Here is a 17,587-nt window from a genome sequence, read left to right as displayed (position 1 = left end):
GTAATGCGCGACATCAGGGCTGGGGCGCAGCAAACACCCATGCTCATTAGACATGCGCAAAGCCCTGATGCATATTAATACACCTTCAAACGTCGGCTCTGCTCTGCACATAGTGATTAATTATTACGCAGAGCAAACGGGGAGCGTGTACTCTTCATCAGTGGGGATTAAACAACATATTTGTCACTGCATTTATTTCTCTGTAAGCAATTAAACTTCAATTATAGAAAGAGTAGCAAAACAAATAGTTTTGACTGTTGTATCAAAGTGTTTTTTTTTGTGGTAATGTTTGTGGCTAAAACTGTGTTACTTGTACTCAAAATAAATATGTGATTAGGTCAACTTCACCACAATCTGCAATTATTACAGTTAAATGTGTTTATTTGTGACCTTCATGACCTCCAGAGAATCCTGTCACCACCAGATTATTACTCAACTCGATTTTTATTTACGAGTGTTGCTGATGTGTACTCAGCCCCAAGGTCGCCCTAATAAGAGGAATTGGGCAAACTAAGCCTCTCGGAAGTTTCTCTCTTCTTTTGTTTCCTGAATTTTTTACAGAGTAAGGATTTTGATGTGACCACATGATGACAGCGTGAGAGGAAGAGACCACCTGGCAGCAGATTGTCCCTCCCAGTTCACTCATCTGTGCTAGAGAGAGAGAGAGAGAGAGAGAGAGAGAGAGAGAGAGAGAGAGAGAGAGAGGAGAGAGAGAGAGAGAGAGAGAGAGAGAGAGAGAGAGGGAGAGAGAGAGAGAGAGAGAGAGAGAAGAGAGAGAGAGAGAGAGAGAGAGAGAGAGAGAGAGGAGAGAGAGAGAGAGAGAGAGAGAGAGAGAGAGAGAGAGAGAGAGAGAGAGAGCGAGAGAGAGGAGAGAGAGGAGAGAGGAGAGGAGAGAGAGAGAGAGAGAGAGGAAGAGAGAGAGAGAGAGAGAGAGAGAGAGAGAGAGAGAGAGAGAGACTATTTTGTGGGTGTGGTTTGAAACTTTGCCAAACAAAAGCCAATGGCAAGATTTAGTGTGACATACATTTTAACCCGGGAACTTTTGAGATCAGTTCTTTTGAATATGGAGATCTGTTTCTTGTGTTTTCGTGTTGCGTATTCACCAGTAGACTGTTTTGCTCATTCGCCTACAGAGAAAGAGAGATAGACACTCCCCAGTTCTGGGATTTTCACTTGCGTCAGCGTACAAACCTCAGTAGAAATGACGGGATGACTCTTGGATGAGCATTGTAAAGGCGCAGGTGGCTCAGTCGGACTGATCGGATCCTTGGGGCTTTTAGTTGTCGGTAGTGTCTTCAAGAGGGGGGAAGGGCACATCTCACACCTCACATATATTATTAGCACTATTCCTGAGCAGCATGCCTGCAAATATATGCCAAGTACACGGTGCTATCATTTCTTTTTCACAATTGAAAAGCCCAGACATGGTTGAAATATCCCACTGATCTCCCATGTCCCACACGATTTAATGAGTTCTATAGTTTTCCTCAATTGGACTGATTAGTCCTCGTCGCTTTCTGTACAGAGAATCGAGCTTAATGAGACCTCTCTTTAGGAAATTAGAGCGTTACACAGCTTCCCAGTCATTGAAGGCCTGTCACCAGTCAAGAGATAAGTAGGCTTCAATGTCTTTGGTACGATCAGAGCTGGCAGCCAGGCACACTTGTGGCCCACTGCCCGCAGAGACACCTGCAGTGCCTCCTCCACGCGCACACACACACACACACACACACACACACACACACACACACACACACACACACACACACACACACACACACACACACACACACACACACACACACACACACACACACACACTTGGTTTTTGCCAGATGGAAGCCCTTTCTTATCTAGCTTGACTTATGGTGTTAAAGGGCCAAAGTGACACAAACAGTCACACTTAACATCCAATCAATTCAATTGCTGATTCTTCCTTGCTCGGTCACACGCGATTGAACCAGCGGTCACTGACAGCTCCTCCTCCTCCTCGTCTTCTTCCTCTGTCTGCCTCCTTTGGCCTCACAGAACAGCCAGATGGTGGAGCTCCAGAGGAATCAGCTGCGTGACGACATCAAGGAGTACAAGTTCCGGGAGAGCCGCCTGCTGCAGGACTACACCGAGCTGGAGGAGGAGAACATCTCGTTGCAGAAGCAGGTCTCGGTGCTCAAACAGAGTCAGGTGAGGATGAAGAAAAGCTGCAGCCATGCATGCACAAAATCTGAATAGCTTGGAGAATAAACTCCCCTCCCTTCTGAGAAAATTTACCACTGACAATAATCCTGATGTCTCGTCTATTAAACCAAATTAAACTGGTGGCTTCAGGCATCTGCAGCTACTTTCACCAGTGCACAAGTACAGCACCGATCCTCAGTATTATAAGAGCTCCATCTCCCCAAGTCATCTCTTTCTTGTACAATTTACCAGCCAAAAGTAGGATTAGAGATTTGATACTCAGATTTAATTTTGATATTAAAAGCAGCCTGGTTTACAGTGAAGCGATAAGCAGATGTCTTTGTGCTTTTCTTTTTCAAAGCCTTGTGCTGCCGTCTAGTTTGTTGAAGCATTTCAGAGATCCATTCATTTGATGAATTCATGGTTCAAAATTCCCACTTTCTGGGTTTATTTAGATCTGCTGAACAGGAGAAAAAAAAAAATCAACATTTCAAGTCTCTGCACTCTCCAGTGAGGTTGTTTCCTTTTGATGTCGGATATCATGCCTGTACTCTTAATTTTCCTCTTGTGTCCTCATTGAAGTGTTCCATTCATCCTGCATTCTGTAAAACAAAACTTTAATAATACTTTTTAGGAATCTAATTTAAAAGGGATTCCCAGTTCTAATTACCATGAAACAGAATGCGAGTTTGAATGGAGTTTCCCTTAATTACCATAATGTTGGATCATGTAATCCTTTTTGTAAATCTTAATGGAGTTTTTTTTTTTTTTGGGGGGAGGGGGTTCACTTACACAAATGAACCTCCACAACTAATTTTCAGTGTTTCCGCACCTGATGCTTGTACATTTCACTTTGTGAAATTGCCCGTTAGATAAATTTCCATTTCCATATCCAGGTGGAGTTCGAGGGCTTGAAGCATGAGATCCGTCGTCTTGAGGAGGACACCCAGTTTCTTAACAGCCAGCTGGAGGATGCCATCCGCCTCAAAGAGATTGCCGAGCGTCAGCTCAGTGAAGCTCTGGAGACCATCAAGACGGAGCGGGAGCTGAAAGCTTCTCTGAGGAAAGAGCTGTCCCACTACATGACCATTGGAGACACTCTGTACCACAGGTCAGTTAGAAATACACCTAGTGCTGTCTCGTGCTTCTTTACACTCCGGAGATGTTAATGCTCCTTCCCGTACTGTTCACACAGCCCTCTGAGCATTTCTCTGGATGGTCTGAAGTTCAGCGATGATGCAGCCACTGAGCCTAACAACGACGAGGCTCTCCACGGCTTCATCAAGCTGGCCAACGCCCTCACTGACGACAACCGCATCTCCACCCCCAAGAAAGAGGAACTGTTCCGTCCCGCGCCGAGCCTTGTCGACGATCTGCTCAGCGAACTTAACATCTGTGAGATTCAAAAGCTCAAACAGCAACTGATGCAGGTTTGTCTTCACCAGAACTTTGTCAATGATGAAAAAAAAATTGGAATCTAGACTGCTAAGGACTGATGTGTTTTAAAGTTGACAGTTCACAGTGATAATATCCCATTTGAGTCCAGGTTGAGTAACCTTTCTGCATGGAGTTTGCATGTCCTACCTGTGCGTGTATTCTAGCTTTATCTCCGAGGTTAATTAAATTGAACATAGATGTGTTTTTTTAGTTTTTGTGTTTTGCCAGATTCCTCTGACGCTCATTTAGATAGTCATATTGAAGCTGCTGGTATTCAATGACATAAATTAAATCAATGACATACTAATTAGCTTCAAATTCATTAAACATTCTCTTGACTGAAAACGATTGAGAATTGTTGTGTCACAATGAGATGTGATGTAGCATTGCCTGAAATAGACAGAATCGAAAGTTTATAGGCTACATTTGACTATTTTAGTTGACAAAACATTCGGGAAGGTTTATTTCAGCTGTAAGTCTGACTGAAGTTTCTATTCATTTAAAAAAAAGTCTTGAAATTACACCCTCAAAAACAATAAGCAAAGGTGAATAAACTATTTCAAAATCACATTAATGAAATGTTCTAACAGGGTAGTGATATATTGGTCTGAATTAAAAAGAATTTGGGGGGGTAACTGTTAAACTTCAAATGAAGTACATTGTGTTGAGATAAAGGTGTGTCTCATAGTAGAGTGTTTTGGCGATATCCTGCCCCAGTCTGCTGCGGGATTTAAATCCCCTTAAAGCAATTTAATCCAGGGAGACAGATACACCCTCCGCGCTCCGCTAGGGCCTGGAGGCAGCGGGTGGTGGCACCGGAGGACCTGCCATCTGCTTGATCAACACCCCATGAGTCCCCAGGCCACGCCTGAGCGGGCACCATGGTTACCAGAAAGCACTGAAAACCTGTGGATGGTGATTGTTTTGGGAACCGAGAGATTACACGTTACACGTTTGGTGAAACGATGTGTGAAGTTTAAGCCATTTCAGTGTCGTCATGCTAAATGGTGACAACTTGGGTTCCCAACATGAGAGCGGTCATGAGAAGGGTTGGTGGAGCGCGACTAAACCCTCATGATTGATATAACCCAGCATCCTGTTAAAGCCTCCTGACAGGTCATTCCTCAGATTCCTGGTAGGAATCAGAGCATACAAAGCACTTTTTTTTTTTTTTTTTTTTAACCTTTCTTTGACAATCTGACTGTTTTAAGGTTTCCACACCAGAAGAATCTCTGGTTGTGTTTTGACTTCTTACAAGGCTATTAGTGTAATATACATAATTTAAGTCATGTATGTTTTTTGTGATGTACAGTGCTGATGTATTCTTCTTAATATTTAATGCATATTAATAATTTTTTTAAATGAGTCTTCATTACATGTTGTACACTAATAAATAATGTAAGCAGATGAGCATGATAATGATACTTTCATATTATTTACAGATCAGCTTCTGAAATAACTTGTTTGGGCACAGCTGTGAGCTCCAGTGTAAGACGAGCCACGCAGGCATTCTATTAGTGCCGAGCTGAACTGAGTCCAGCAAATTGTCAAGGTCATCTCGACTCTGATGCTGGGATCGTGGGCAATTTGCCTCGCATACTTTGGCATTGCATGCCTGATAGAAGCTAGGGTTACCACATGATAGATAATCCTATCTGATATGATCTGCTTCAAAAGCAAAGATCCTTCACATCATCGGGTTACCAAAAAAGACGGACATTACATGTGTGTAATAAGTGTGTACGTCTCTTCTCAGATGGAGCGTGAGAAAGTCAACCTGCTGTCCAACCTGCAGGACTCCCAGAAACAGCTCGAGCAGGCAAACGGCGCTCTGTCAGAGCATCAGGAGAAGGTCAACCGCCTCACTGAGAACCTCAATGCCATTCGTAAGCTCCAAGCCAGCAAGGAGCGCCAGTCTGCCCTGGACAACGAGAAAGAACGTGACAGTCATGAAGACGGTGATTACTACGAGGTGGACATCAACGGACCTGAGATCCTGGAGTGCAAGTACAAGGTAACTGGCTGCTGCTGGCTGACAGTGAGCAACACAGAGTGAGTGAAATGTGAGCTTCCTTCACACTCAGCGCTTCATCCTGCTTTCATAGGTAGCGGTGTCCGAGGCAGGAGAGCTGAAGGAGGAACTGAAGACTCTGAAAGCGGAATACCAGACCTGCCAGTCACGCTACGAAGAAGAGCGCACTCGCCTGGAGAACGACGTCTCAACGTTGGGTGAGAAACTGTCATCTCTGGAGAAGACGAGTCGTACCGAGAAAGAAGAAAAGGCCAAGCTAGAGAAGGAGCTGCGCAAGGTAACGTGTTGCCGACAAATGGCTGACTTGATTGTGATTTTGCCAATTCTTCTATTGACAAAACTAAATATAGCATCTCTTTGTGTTCATAGCTGAGTGATGTGGCAGGCGAGTCCCAGGGTAGTCTGAGTGTTGCTCAGGATGAGCTGGTCACCTTCAGTGAAGAACTGGCCACCCTCTACAACCATGTCTGCATGTGCAACAACGAGACCCCCAACCGGGTCATGCTCGACTTCTACAAGGAGGGGAAGGGAGGTCGCAGCAGCCCGGAGGGTCGCGGCCGCCGCTCGCCAATCCTGCTCACCAAGGGCCTCTTCCCCGAGCCTGGCAAGGCCGACCTCTCCGACGGAGTTCCTTCACCTGTCTCCTCCCTGCCTTCGCCTGTGTCCGACCACCGACGCGAGCCCATGAACATCTACAACCTGGTGGCTATCATCAGAGACCAGATCAAGCACCTTCAGCTGGCTGTGGACCGCACCACGGAGCTGTCGCGCCAGAGAGTCGCATCCCTTGAGCTTGGCACCGTGGCCGACAAGGACAAGGAAGCCTGCATGGAGGAGATTCTCAAACTGAAATCCCTGCTCAGCACCAAGCGGGAACAGATCGCCACTCTGCGGACCGTCCTCAAGGCCAACAAGCAGGTTTGTTTGAATCTTACACAGTGACCACGTCTGCCCGCTGAGTTTGATATAGCTGTACGCATTTGTCAGGTTGCTTTGATAGATGGGAACAAAGTGCTATTTCAGGTTTTCTCAGCTGTTGCAACAAATGCTTTGCAGACAAGAGCTTTTCAAAACACCAGTGGAGACAGCAGCTGTATGGTGTCAGCTGTTCCAAGTTTTTGTGTGATAAGAAGACAACAGCCTTGAAAAAGCACAAACCGACTAATAACCCAGATCAGGAATGTGTATACAGTTGCTCCGGTAGCCTTCTAAAGTATGTGTTTGGCTACTGTGTGACCACAACAATACGGGCAGGGGAACACCTCATTAACGACACAGGAATTGTTTTTAAAACAATCGCCAACATTAGCAGCCCACGTAGTACCTTAAGGCCTTGCATGTGAAAAAAATACTTTGGTGGTTTTTATAAACAGAGAAGTCCTAACTGAACAATACACTCCTGAAGTCAGCTGCCCCAATCTTCTTGTTCTTCTCGTCCACCCACAGACAGCTGAGGTTGCTCTTGCCAATCTAAAGAGCAAGTATGAGAACGAGAAGGCCATGGTGACCGAGACCATGATGAAACTGAGGAATGAGCTCAAAGCTCTCAAGGAAGACGCTGCCACCTTTTCCTCTCTCCGAGCCATGTTCGCCACACGGTAAGAAAGATGCCAAATCTTAGGAGGTGGAAAGAGGTTGTGTTCGCTACATCCCGCCATCCAACACTCAAAGAGATGATACAAGCAGAAGCTCTTTAGTTTAATAGTTTGGATTTGGTTTTTCTTGCAAAAATGTCGAATACATGCAGCATATATAGGCATTATTCTTAAATGGACTGCAGAACGCAATACAACCAGGTAAAGACAGGATTACTGTCATCATGTAATCCATGTTTACCATATGCTGACGCTGTCAGTGGGGTGGTATCATTTCAATGACATGTTTAAGGAGACTATTGTTTGTTTCACTCATGGCCAGATGACTGATACTGTTTGCACTGATACCGACCGTGGAGGACAGAAGGTATCTAATCTGGGGTATCACTTAAATATGTCACTTATGCATTGTTTTTGAGCAGTGACTTAGGCTGTGTGAGTGTGTGTGTGTTGAGGGGGGGGGGATCAGATGGGCCGACACACTCACTAATCTGTTCTGATTCCATCGAGAAGCCGGTCAAAGGTTCCGTGCATAATCCCACCTCATCTTGGTCTGGATTACACATTCAACCCTCAACACAAAGCAGACCAAGTGTACACACATTGCGTGTTTGTTTACTGCGGGCAACTTTTTATTGAGAGAAATTCGAGATTGTGGATTAGTGTGAGTTAATTTGTCGATGTGATGGTATATCTGGAAGTGATTCACACTAGTCCTCTTTTTTCCATTAGTTTCTCAAATGTGTTTTGGTAAAGATGATAGTTCTCACTTTTTCTGTAAACATTATGATCCTGATGGCAGAGTTGACATGCCAACGCAGTCTTTTCTGTTTCATTTAAGACTCCTTTGCAATCCACAGCAAAGCTCAAGCTGTGCATTCGGGGGAGTGGAGGAAGAGTTGGGTGTGGAGAGACAGTACTGTAGCGTGTAGGACAATCATGCTCCGAGGAGTGTGTGGGCAGCTCAGAACCCCTCATCTTACCCATACAGTAATCCAATACCTATTCCTGCACTGCACTTGCTGAAGTAACTCCATATACCTACAACAGCTAATCAATTAGTAAGAGGTGGAAAACTCTTCTGTCTGCAAGTATGAGAGTGTGCGACGTCATGGGATTTTTTATTTTTTTCGGTGTACTGCAAAGCCAGATAGCTCCAGGAGACTCTGAGCCACCGTCATCAAAGTTTAACGGGGTTCAAAGAATGTATACACAAGTACCACATGAAAAGTCTGCACGGAAATGCCCCCAAACCCAGAATCAAATGTGGGACATTCTACCACCTTTATGCAGCATGATAGAGACGCTTCAAAAGGGTATACCACATCACAGATTGCCTGTTGTCGCCTGCGTTTTCCTCCATGATGTTTTTCAGCCTTTAACCTCAGCAGCTCACCATGTTTACGGAGCCCATGCATGAGTTACATTCAGCCTGTTTATGGGATTCATGTATTGGTATGTAAATTTTGTCCTATACGGCGCAGAGTTGGGTCAGGGGACTCTTTGAGAGGCTGGGGGACTTGCCTGAGCAGAGTTTCCCACACTCCCCCACCCCCAGTCCCCCTTCCATCCTTCCTCATCGCCAAACACCGGGTCCTCTAGTCGTCTAGAAAAGAAAAGGAGGAAGGGGCAGGCTTTCAGTTAAAGCCCACTACAGGAGCCTAATTTGACCGTCTCCTTTTTTTCCGTCATGGTAATCACTGCGGCGACAAAGTCTGCAAGGCTGGATTTTCTGAGAAGTGACAAACTCTCGAATACAAACGATGTGTGGTCTTGAATAAAAAGCCAGAGAGACGGAGTGGCTCTGAAAAAAAGTGCAGTTTTCCTGTGCTCGTCTTTGTCGGATCTTATGCTCACTTTTAGATTACTCTTTACTTTTTCGATTTTAAGTGTATTTCATTCCGTGGGAATTGCTTTAAAGTTTTTAAGTGTGCGCACGTGATTTTTTACTTCTTTCTTTTTTTTTCTTCCCTGCCTTTTTTTCTTCCGTGCCTCTCCAGCTGCAGTCTCCGGTGTCATGTTGACAATAAACTCCTGCCTCTTACATTCCTGAGACATGCCTCAACTTGCTTTCACCTTCTGCGCGCGTCTGATTAACAGTCAAACCATTATCCCAAGTCATATTTTCTTCTTCAAATGTTCACCCTCTGTCGTCCTGCTATTCTTTTGTTGGTAGCCATCTCTTTCTTCCTGCTCACTCTCTGTGCTCTCACAACTTCCCTCACCATGTCCCCTCTCTGTGTGATATCCATCCCACCATGGCCAATCAAGTTCCAGACGAGAGCGCAGCAGAGGAGGTTGAGTATGTGAGTTTTGTAGGGGAATTATTGAACACCCGCTATGTTAATATGACTGTTTGATACTTGAAGCTTTTAGCTGCACTGAGTGACTGGAAATCACTCCGCCAATAAACGGATGAAGTGCTTTATTGTCAGAAATTCCAAGTTTGATGACTCGTCAACCTCAAAAGACCAGCCGCCGTCCCCAGCGCCCCCCTTTTTGCCCTTTGTGCACCAACACCCGATCAGCAGCCCGAAAAGGCTTCTATTGTATTCCCTCAAGTCTCACAATAAACTCCTCTTTTTTTTTTCCCGGGAAAAAAACCGCACGGCCTCTCACCCTAATACAGGAGTGACTGAAGTGTCTGAAGGCGCACCAGCCCCTCCCCAACCCCTCCTGGGTCGCCGCCCCACCTCATACTGGGTTTAATGAAGTAGCACTGATCCCTTTTGTCTGGGTGTGTGTCCCACTGGGAATCAAGCTGCATACACAAGAGGGGTGGGCATGGTTTATGTTTGTATGGTGGTCCGGGAAGGCCAGGGTTCACATGGCCCGTGACCAAGTGCAGCACCACACACAGCAATAACATCTGCGGTGTCTCGTCACTGGTGACTTTTGGTTCCAGATTTGGCAGTTCCAGATTTTATTTTCATTTCCACAGTATTATTTTATTTTTTTTCATATTTTGTGACTCAGTTTGTGGTTTGCACTTTAAAAGTGCTTAAAATGCTGAAACACTTTGTGCTGTAAATAGCCTCAGGTTGGAGCATGTCTGTATAATGTCAATAAATTGTTAATTAAATTGAGTAGGGTTGGGCTCTCTCCCAGGGAGGTTGCATCTGAAGAGTTTGGTTGCATTTCGGTTGAAGGATTAAGTCTCACCTGTCAACATTACCAACCCTTCCCTTCACAGAGGCAAGTCAGTCATTACTGAAGAATGTCACTCACACTGCTTTGTCAGCAATACGGATATATGGATGTGTGGGCTGAGGAGAGAGAGAGGAGTGATACAGAGAGACAGGCTATTAATGGAGGGGGAAAAAAGACTGGGATGCAACAGCAGATGGAATATGGTGATAAGAACGGCCTCTACTTAGAGATTCTTTATTGTGACCCAGTTTTTCTACCTGTCCAGTCATCAACACTCGCACACATGCCAGGGCAGTGAGAGACCGGTGATAATGCCGCAGTGCAGATCTCAGTGAGGAGGAGCTGTGGGAGGACAGGCTTCATATTTTCACACCGAGATGTGAGATGGAACGCATGAATAGAGGTCATACGGTCTCGTTTCTACTGGAAAAGTGAAGATCAAATGTGAACAGCTTTGCACCTCAGTTACCTCCTCTTCATCGCCCCATGATACTCCTTCCACCTGCCCAGTATTCTCCTCAGGTGACGCAGGAAGGATCTTCTCACTGACCCTCAGGTTAATGCGTTCAACCTTTGTGTGTGTGATCTATTCTTAACTCCTACCACACATGCATTCCTATCTTTAAACCTCATTCCACCTGTTCCAAAGAAACCTGTTCATATGAATTAAGAAAAAAAAATGGATTTAGTCCTTGATTTAGAAAAGGACAACATTTGTAGACTCATTAATTCGAGCTTTAATACTATCAGCACAACTGCCTGAAAATGCAGAAAACATGTTGGTTGGTGGGCTCAGCTGACCGGACAGCTTGAGTGGAAGGAGTCAGGAGTTAATATTGCAGCAGTTAGCTCTGACCTGTACTTTACGGCTCAATGGCTCCACCTGGTGGTGATGGGAGCTGCAGTGTAATTGTAGGAAAAGTGAGTTACGGCTGTGCCAATTCTGCTGTAATTATTGCAAATATCCCACCGTTTTTCTTCAATGATACAATTTTGATAGTGTTTCGGTAGAAAAGTCTGATGCACTCAGGGGTACATCCTGGGTATTACAGAAAGGGTGGGGAGGGGTGAAAATGATCCTGCTGTAATGTTTTGTCATTACATTTGCACATAGAAAAAATCAAACATTGAGAACTGGTTCAAGTTGGTCTGGTCTTTTTTGGCTAATCAGAGAAGTGTGAGCAACCTTTCCTCAATGTTATTTCATGGTATCCCTATAGAAGTAATACTGGAACCAGTCCCTTGGCCGAGCACAGGCTTTAACCTTTGTTTAAATATCATCCTTGTGATATTACAGGGATGTGTCTTTCACACGTTTCCCATCTATCTTGACCTGACTCTTTTCTCTGTATGTGCGCCTCCTACAGTTGTGACGAATATGTGACCCAGCTGGATGAGATGCAGAGGCAGCTGGCTGCAGCAGAGGATGAGAAGAAGACCCTCAACTCTCTCCTGCGCATGGCCATTCAGCAGAAGCTGGCCCTGACGCAGCGTCTGGAAGACCTGGAGTTCGATCACGAGCAGACCCGCCGGGGAGGCAACTCCGGCCGGGCCAAGGCACGCAAGGCCGCCAGCAGCACCGCCAACAACAACCCCCACGTAAGTCAGAGCCTCACCTGCTCTGGCTCCGGCCTGCCAGAGCTCAACAATGCTATGCCCAACGGCATTCTGGGAGGCCCTGTGGTTTTCTGCAGTGAGAAGTACAAGATCTACTGCGATTGAGGCGGCTGAGACGTCCGCACGGGACTGCTGTGTACAGAGGGGAGGGGGGCTCGTTGGCCGGACCCTCCCTGCCTTAGTGTTAAAGAGCCCCACTCGCTCGCTTAGCTCCCTGGCCGGCCTGCGCTCCTCTAGGGACTGCTGTGTGACTAACCGGCTGCTCGTGTGTGCTAGTGTAAACGCTTAGGGGAATGCAGATGTATGTACAGTGTGCACTAGACGTTTGGACTGTAGTAGACATATACGGCATGTGGATTATAGGGCCCCCAGATATATTGGGGGTTTAGTGGGTGTTCTGGAAGTGTCTATTCTATCCGCTGTCATGGTGCTGTACATCTGATGTAAAAGGTGGCAGCTTCTGTGCTTGTTTGTTCTAAACCCCCTGAGTGGCTTGCCTAGTAACATTAACACATCTTTGGGGGCGGAGACGTGTAAAGAAGATGTCATTGTGACGATGAAAGATGACATCTTCTGTTCGTTGACTTGTCTGTTGGCATCGGTGCTCCTTTGGAAAAAAGAAACAAAGCCCCGTCTCTCCTTTGCCTCTCCGTCCTGGCGTCCCCAGGACTGGCCTTTGCTCAGCAGCCCACTTTCTAATCAAGTCGTTCGTAAATGTTTACAATGAGAAAAAGAAAATGGATCGAAAATATGCAAGCTCCCTCTGCTTTCTTGCTAGGGGAGCGTAAATGTGATTCAACTCAGAAATTCAAAAGTCATCAGTGGGTTATTGGTATTACGATGGCAATGTCCGGGCGGAAAAGGAGCACCTTGTGACCACAGGTATTTATTTCAGGATCATTTTAAAGCTGTGACGCTAGCACACCAATACAATAGGGTCGGTAGAATCGCATGGCTTTTGCAGCTGAAAACAACTTCTGAGCTTTTTCTAACTGTTTTTTTCTGTTGTCGGATGTGTGGTACAAGACAAACTCTTGTACTACAGGGCTCTACATTGCAAGATGAAGAGTTAATTGGTGTCTGGTGAAATACAGGAGGGCTGTCTATTCCATGTGACCCATTGTGTTGCGATGGATTCTCTCGGCGCCATATTGCAAGAGGACGAAAGGAAGTTTGACAAATCGATGTCCACATCTAAATTAAGTGCACTTCAGCACAGGTGCCTCAGGTTCCTGCTTCTGTTAAAATGGATACAAAGGTTACTGTGAACAGAGACACAATATAGTTTTGATCAAAGAAGATTTTCTTTTTTTTTAAACGTATGAAGCAAATCTTAGAAGAGCACAAATGAAACACAAAGAAACTCGCATCCAGACAATAAATCTGCAAACTAAAACCTGGCAAAAGTGCCTGTCGACCCAAAACACTTGATATATTTATCTGTTGATGTAAAGCCCTGTCCTCCTGTCTAAGCTTGAGCTAACAACCTTCTTTGGCTCCCCCCCCCCCCCCCCCCCCCCCCCGCCCCGTCTGCCCACTGCTCTATTTTTAGAAGTTTGCTGAGAGCTCCCAAATAATTTCTGTGTGGTTATGTGGCTGAAAACCTTTTTTTTTTTTTTTTTTCTTTTCCCCCTCAATGCCTCTAATCTGTGTATTGTCACCCAGTCACGATGATGACTTTCTCTCTTGTAGATTGTCAGCAGCGTGCTCCCCCAGAATCACCACTCACCCTTTAACTAGAATGAGGAAAAATGGGGAAATTTGCCCTCTGAATAATTTTGTCAGGTAACGTCCTCGCATACGTTGGGTTTGGGTTTTTTTTTTGTTTGTTTTTCTGCCTGTGTGTTAATCTCAGTGTTGAAATGAAGAAGCCCTCGCGTGTGTGTGTGTACTATGACTTTAACCACTGCAAGTGGAGGGCGTCTTTTCTTTTTCTTTGTCGTTCGGCGTGTGTGAGGACAAAGCAATGTACTGTTTTAGTATTGACAATAGCTTTAAACCCTTGCAAGCTAGTATTACGCAAAAAGGAAAATATAAGTGGGGCTTGTGTTTGATAAATCCATGTACTGCTTGTGGATCATAGACACATTAGCTTTATGATGCAGAAAGCAGGGTTGATGTGAGGAAAATCCTGCAAGATTTATACGAACTTTGCATTTTCTACTACTAAGCTATATATTAAACTCTATATTCTTAATGTGATCACATTCAGGTTGCAATCTTGCAGGATGCTACAACAGTATTTCTTCCTCCTAATTACAAATAGAATCAACATGTCGTCAACCCTGCTTGACTGTGCATCCATAAGCCACAGCACACAGCATGGAGACAAGGCTATTGTACACATAAGAGCAAAAAAAAACAAACCTCCTGAGAGGTCACTCACTCTTCTGTTTGCGATTCACCTAACAAGTGCGATATATTGTGTTTCTATCGGTTTGCGCTGACAGAGAATAGGTTCGGGGGAGTAGAGGAGGGAGACGGACTCCTGTTATAAAAGCAGCTCCTGAAAGAGGAGATAAGAGAGCTGGACATGCTGGTGAAGAAAACCAGATGTCCAGCTGAGAGCTGACTATGATACTGGCGAGACATTAGCCCGGGATTCTCCCGAGGGAGAAACTCCTGCTGATATTTGGAGGGAAAACAAAATAAATAAATGAAAACTGAACAGTGGTTGCTCGGTCAAACAGTGGACATTGATTCAAATTAGCTGAGGCTACTTACCCTTTCCCCCTGTACAGGTTTTGTGGATTCAGTGAGCAATAGATAGATCCCAGGATGTGATAGTGACGAGAACCCCACCCCCACCCTCTCCCAGGATAGATGAGCTCCCACTTTGCTCCATCTACTTTGAGATCAATGTCCAGCCAATCTGGTGTCTTTGCAATATGCCACCTAAAAACTCTCCTCCTACCTCTGCCTGCAGGCTCCTCCCACATCACTCTTAAGTTTTACGTCCACATGTTGCATCTCTGATTCCTCATAAGCCTGCATGTCATCGACATAACCCGTTTCTCATGAGCTTGCATGGTGTATGAGAAGAGCCCGTGTCTCCTGACCTGGTTGTGGCTCTGCTCTGTCTCCTCCGTATGAGAGATCCTGGTACTTGTGAGTCACTGGCTTCCTAACTGCACCCGCGCATTTAAACCTGTGGTGAATGTGCTCTCACGTCAGCTCCTCTCGAAGCTTATCGACAGCGTTGATATGAACTTTATTTGGCTCCTAACTTTGCCGTGTGTTGCCTCGACTAACTCCGGCCGCCACCTGCTGCTGCAGCTTCTTTAACAGCCGCTCTCAAGTGACCCCAAAGTGCTAACGATGCTTATCATTTGTTTGTTTTTCCATTTTGCAGTAAATTACAGTAATTCTGCACCGGCGACGACGCACCAACACAAGGTCTGTTCTGGCAGCTGATTGGTTTGGGCGAAAAGCGTTAGCACTGTAGGCTATTTGGACTCCAAGACCTTTGGGAAAATAGACGACAAAACAAAGTAGAAAACACTGATTATTTAAGTCCAACAAAATTTCGCTACTTTTGCTTTCGAACACAAAAACAATTATGCACATTTTAATGAGACTGCCTTGTTGTTGTTTTTTCGCGTGCAGCTGCTAGAAGCCAATTTCTCACAAGTCCAATGAAACAAAGATTGTGATTGGCTAATAAAACCCTCTGATAAGGAGCCAGGGGACAGGTGGTTGCTTCTCAGTATGGATCACAAGCTGTTTTATTTGGTTTTGTTTTTTTTTGTTTTGTTTATTTTCATAATATGTGCACTTTCATTATATAGGAATTTTAACATTCTATTATTAACTAGTAGGAAAGCATGGTAGTACTATGGTTTGTGAGTTATCCAATATAGAGTATAAGACTATAGGATTATATATCCTCCTGAATTTAACTCAAAAGCTACGATTTACTCAATTAAAGACTCCACAGACCACAAATGTACTATTATGACTCTGTCCTCAAGATTTTATCCGTCAAATAATCATTCTAATGTTGTTTTGTTACATCATATGTTATTGCTGTTCTTTTTATGTTTTGTTCTACTGCCATGTTCTACATACACACACACACACACACACAAAAAAAAAATCCAGGGTGATCAAATTCTGGGGTTTTTTCATGTATTTATTATTCCTAGGAATAGTTCGAAATTGCAAGATGAAACTTGACAACGCTCTGACTAAAGTAGGTAAGTTGTATTTTGGGAAAAATTTGAATGGCATGATGTGCTTTTTCCTAGCTTCTTACCGAGGGCGTTCCACTGAAACAGGATCACTGGCTCACAGAATTCTCTGCAAAGGGCGACAATTAAAATTCCAAATTGGAATTGTTTCATTCTCTCTTCATTTTATCGTGCCAAGTCTTGGCACACCGTTTAGGTCGAAAAGAATCAAGACTGGGAAAAGAAGGCAAGCCGTCTCTTGAGGCGAGGTGTAGTTGGGGCCGTGGCGTCTCCGAGCGAGCGCCAGGGTTTTGCTTTTGGTTCGTTTAGTTCTTTGTTTCTGACCAGTAGTGCCTTTCATTGTTTCAAGGGAGAATCTTAGGCTAGTGTTTTATATTTCAGTTTTTTTTTTTTTTTATAGGTGAGGACTTTGGGTTCAAAATGACTGTGAGCAGCAATAAGCGCAAAGGGAATTTGCCCCTTTCTGCATGAGTGAGATAGTAGTTTTGAAATTAGCTCAATAAAACTGAAATTGCATTGAATTTTGCAGGTCAGTGATCCACTCAATAAATTCAGGGGTATTAAAATAAGGTTGTTTTTTGTTTTGTTTATGTTTGTTTTTTATCAAACTTTTGGGAACCAAAAGAAATCCCTTTGGCCTCCTGTTATTGAACAAATGACTCCAAGCATCAGTAATGTGTTGGGGTAGCTCGGTGTACAATTGGAAACATCTATGTATCTCTAGCTTTGTTTGGTGAAGGTAATGTGATATCAATAGTATTGTTGAAAAAATGTGCAGACAGCGCATTTTCTCTTTCCTTTTTTTTTTTTCCAATTTCAGTTTTGTTTGTTGTTGTTGTTTTTTTGTTTTTTTTTATTACTTTTGAATTTTTAATTTTTTTTTACATCATCTTTGAGCATTATGTTTTCAGGAAACAGAAAACAAAACTGGCATCAACAAGCTTGAATAGTGCCATTATAGCAATGCTTGTTTGTTGAGGCGTTAAAGTTACCAATATGGATGAGAAGCTAAAAAAAAAAGAAAAGAAAAGTGCAATTCAGATGCTGTTTTACATTAAGAAAAGAGACAAAGTTTTCTGTTTGCTGGAAGCCATAGCATTGTGATAATAAAGAATAGCTGTGCAAACTTTATATTGTCATATTGTGTTTCAGTATTGATCCATAATGAGAGTTTGATATCTTTATATGAAAATAACAACTTCACCTGTATGTTGGTATTTATTTGAATTGTCATGCAGTACTGTATTCTTATCAATAATGTGCATTATGATTAGTGGCATATTGATTACGACTAAATGTCATATGCATGTTTCTCAGTCATGGGACCTTTACACAGAAATGAAAACAAACATGTAAACTTTAGTCAGGGTGGTTAAAAGTGGAAAAAAAAT

The 17,587-nt window shown here is 44.1% G+C and overlaps 1 protein-coding gene across 3 annotated transcripts in view; it reads left to right on the top strand.

The window, feature by feature from the left end:
• The window catches only part of LOC308113464 (protein bicaudal D homolog 2-like), a 41,075-nt gene extending 23,869 nt beyond the window's left edge, over positions 1–17,206 (top strand). Inside the window, exons 3-12 of one of the 3 annotated variants that reach the window (XM_080469773.1) lie at positions 2,029–2,181; positions 3,072–3,286; positions 3,371–3,605; positions 5,369–5,626; positions 5,718–5,921; positions 6,014–6,562; positions 7,091–7,242; positions 11,757–11,988; positions 13,699–13,791; positions 15,359–15,484. In XM_080469773.1, the coding sequence (XP_080325899.1) occupies positions 2,029–2,181; positions 3,072–3,286; positions 3,371–3,605; positions 5,369–5,626; positions 5,718–5,921; positions 6,014–6,562; positions 7,091–7,242; positions 11,757–11,988; positions 13,699–13,746 (2,046 nt within the window). In that variant the 3' untranslated portion in view covers positions 13,747–13,791; positions 15,359–15,484. Of the gene's footprint in view, positions 1–2,028; positions 2,182–3,071; positions 3,287–3,370; positions 3,606–5,368; positions 5,627–5,717; positions 5,922–6,013; positions 6,563–7,090; positions 7,243–11,756; positions 12,735–13,698; positions 13,792–15,358 lie in introns of those variants that run through there. The other 2 variants (XM_080469774.1, XM_080469772.1) reach the window with 2 other exon arrangements.
• The last annotated feature ends 381 nt before the right edge of the window (positions 17,207–17,587 follow it).

This window comes from Lipophrys pholis (assembly GCF_963383615.2).
Source record: "Lipophrys pholis genome assembly, chromosome: 8".
Lineage (NCBI taxonomy): Eukaryota > Metazoa > Chordata > Actinopteri > Blenniiformes > Blenniidae > Lipophrys > Lipophrys pholis.
The sequence above is the reverse complement of the archived record's forward strand: the minus strand, read 5'-3'. Positions and strand labels throughout refer to the sequence as shown.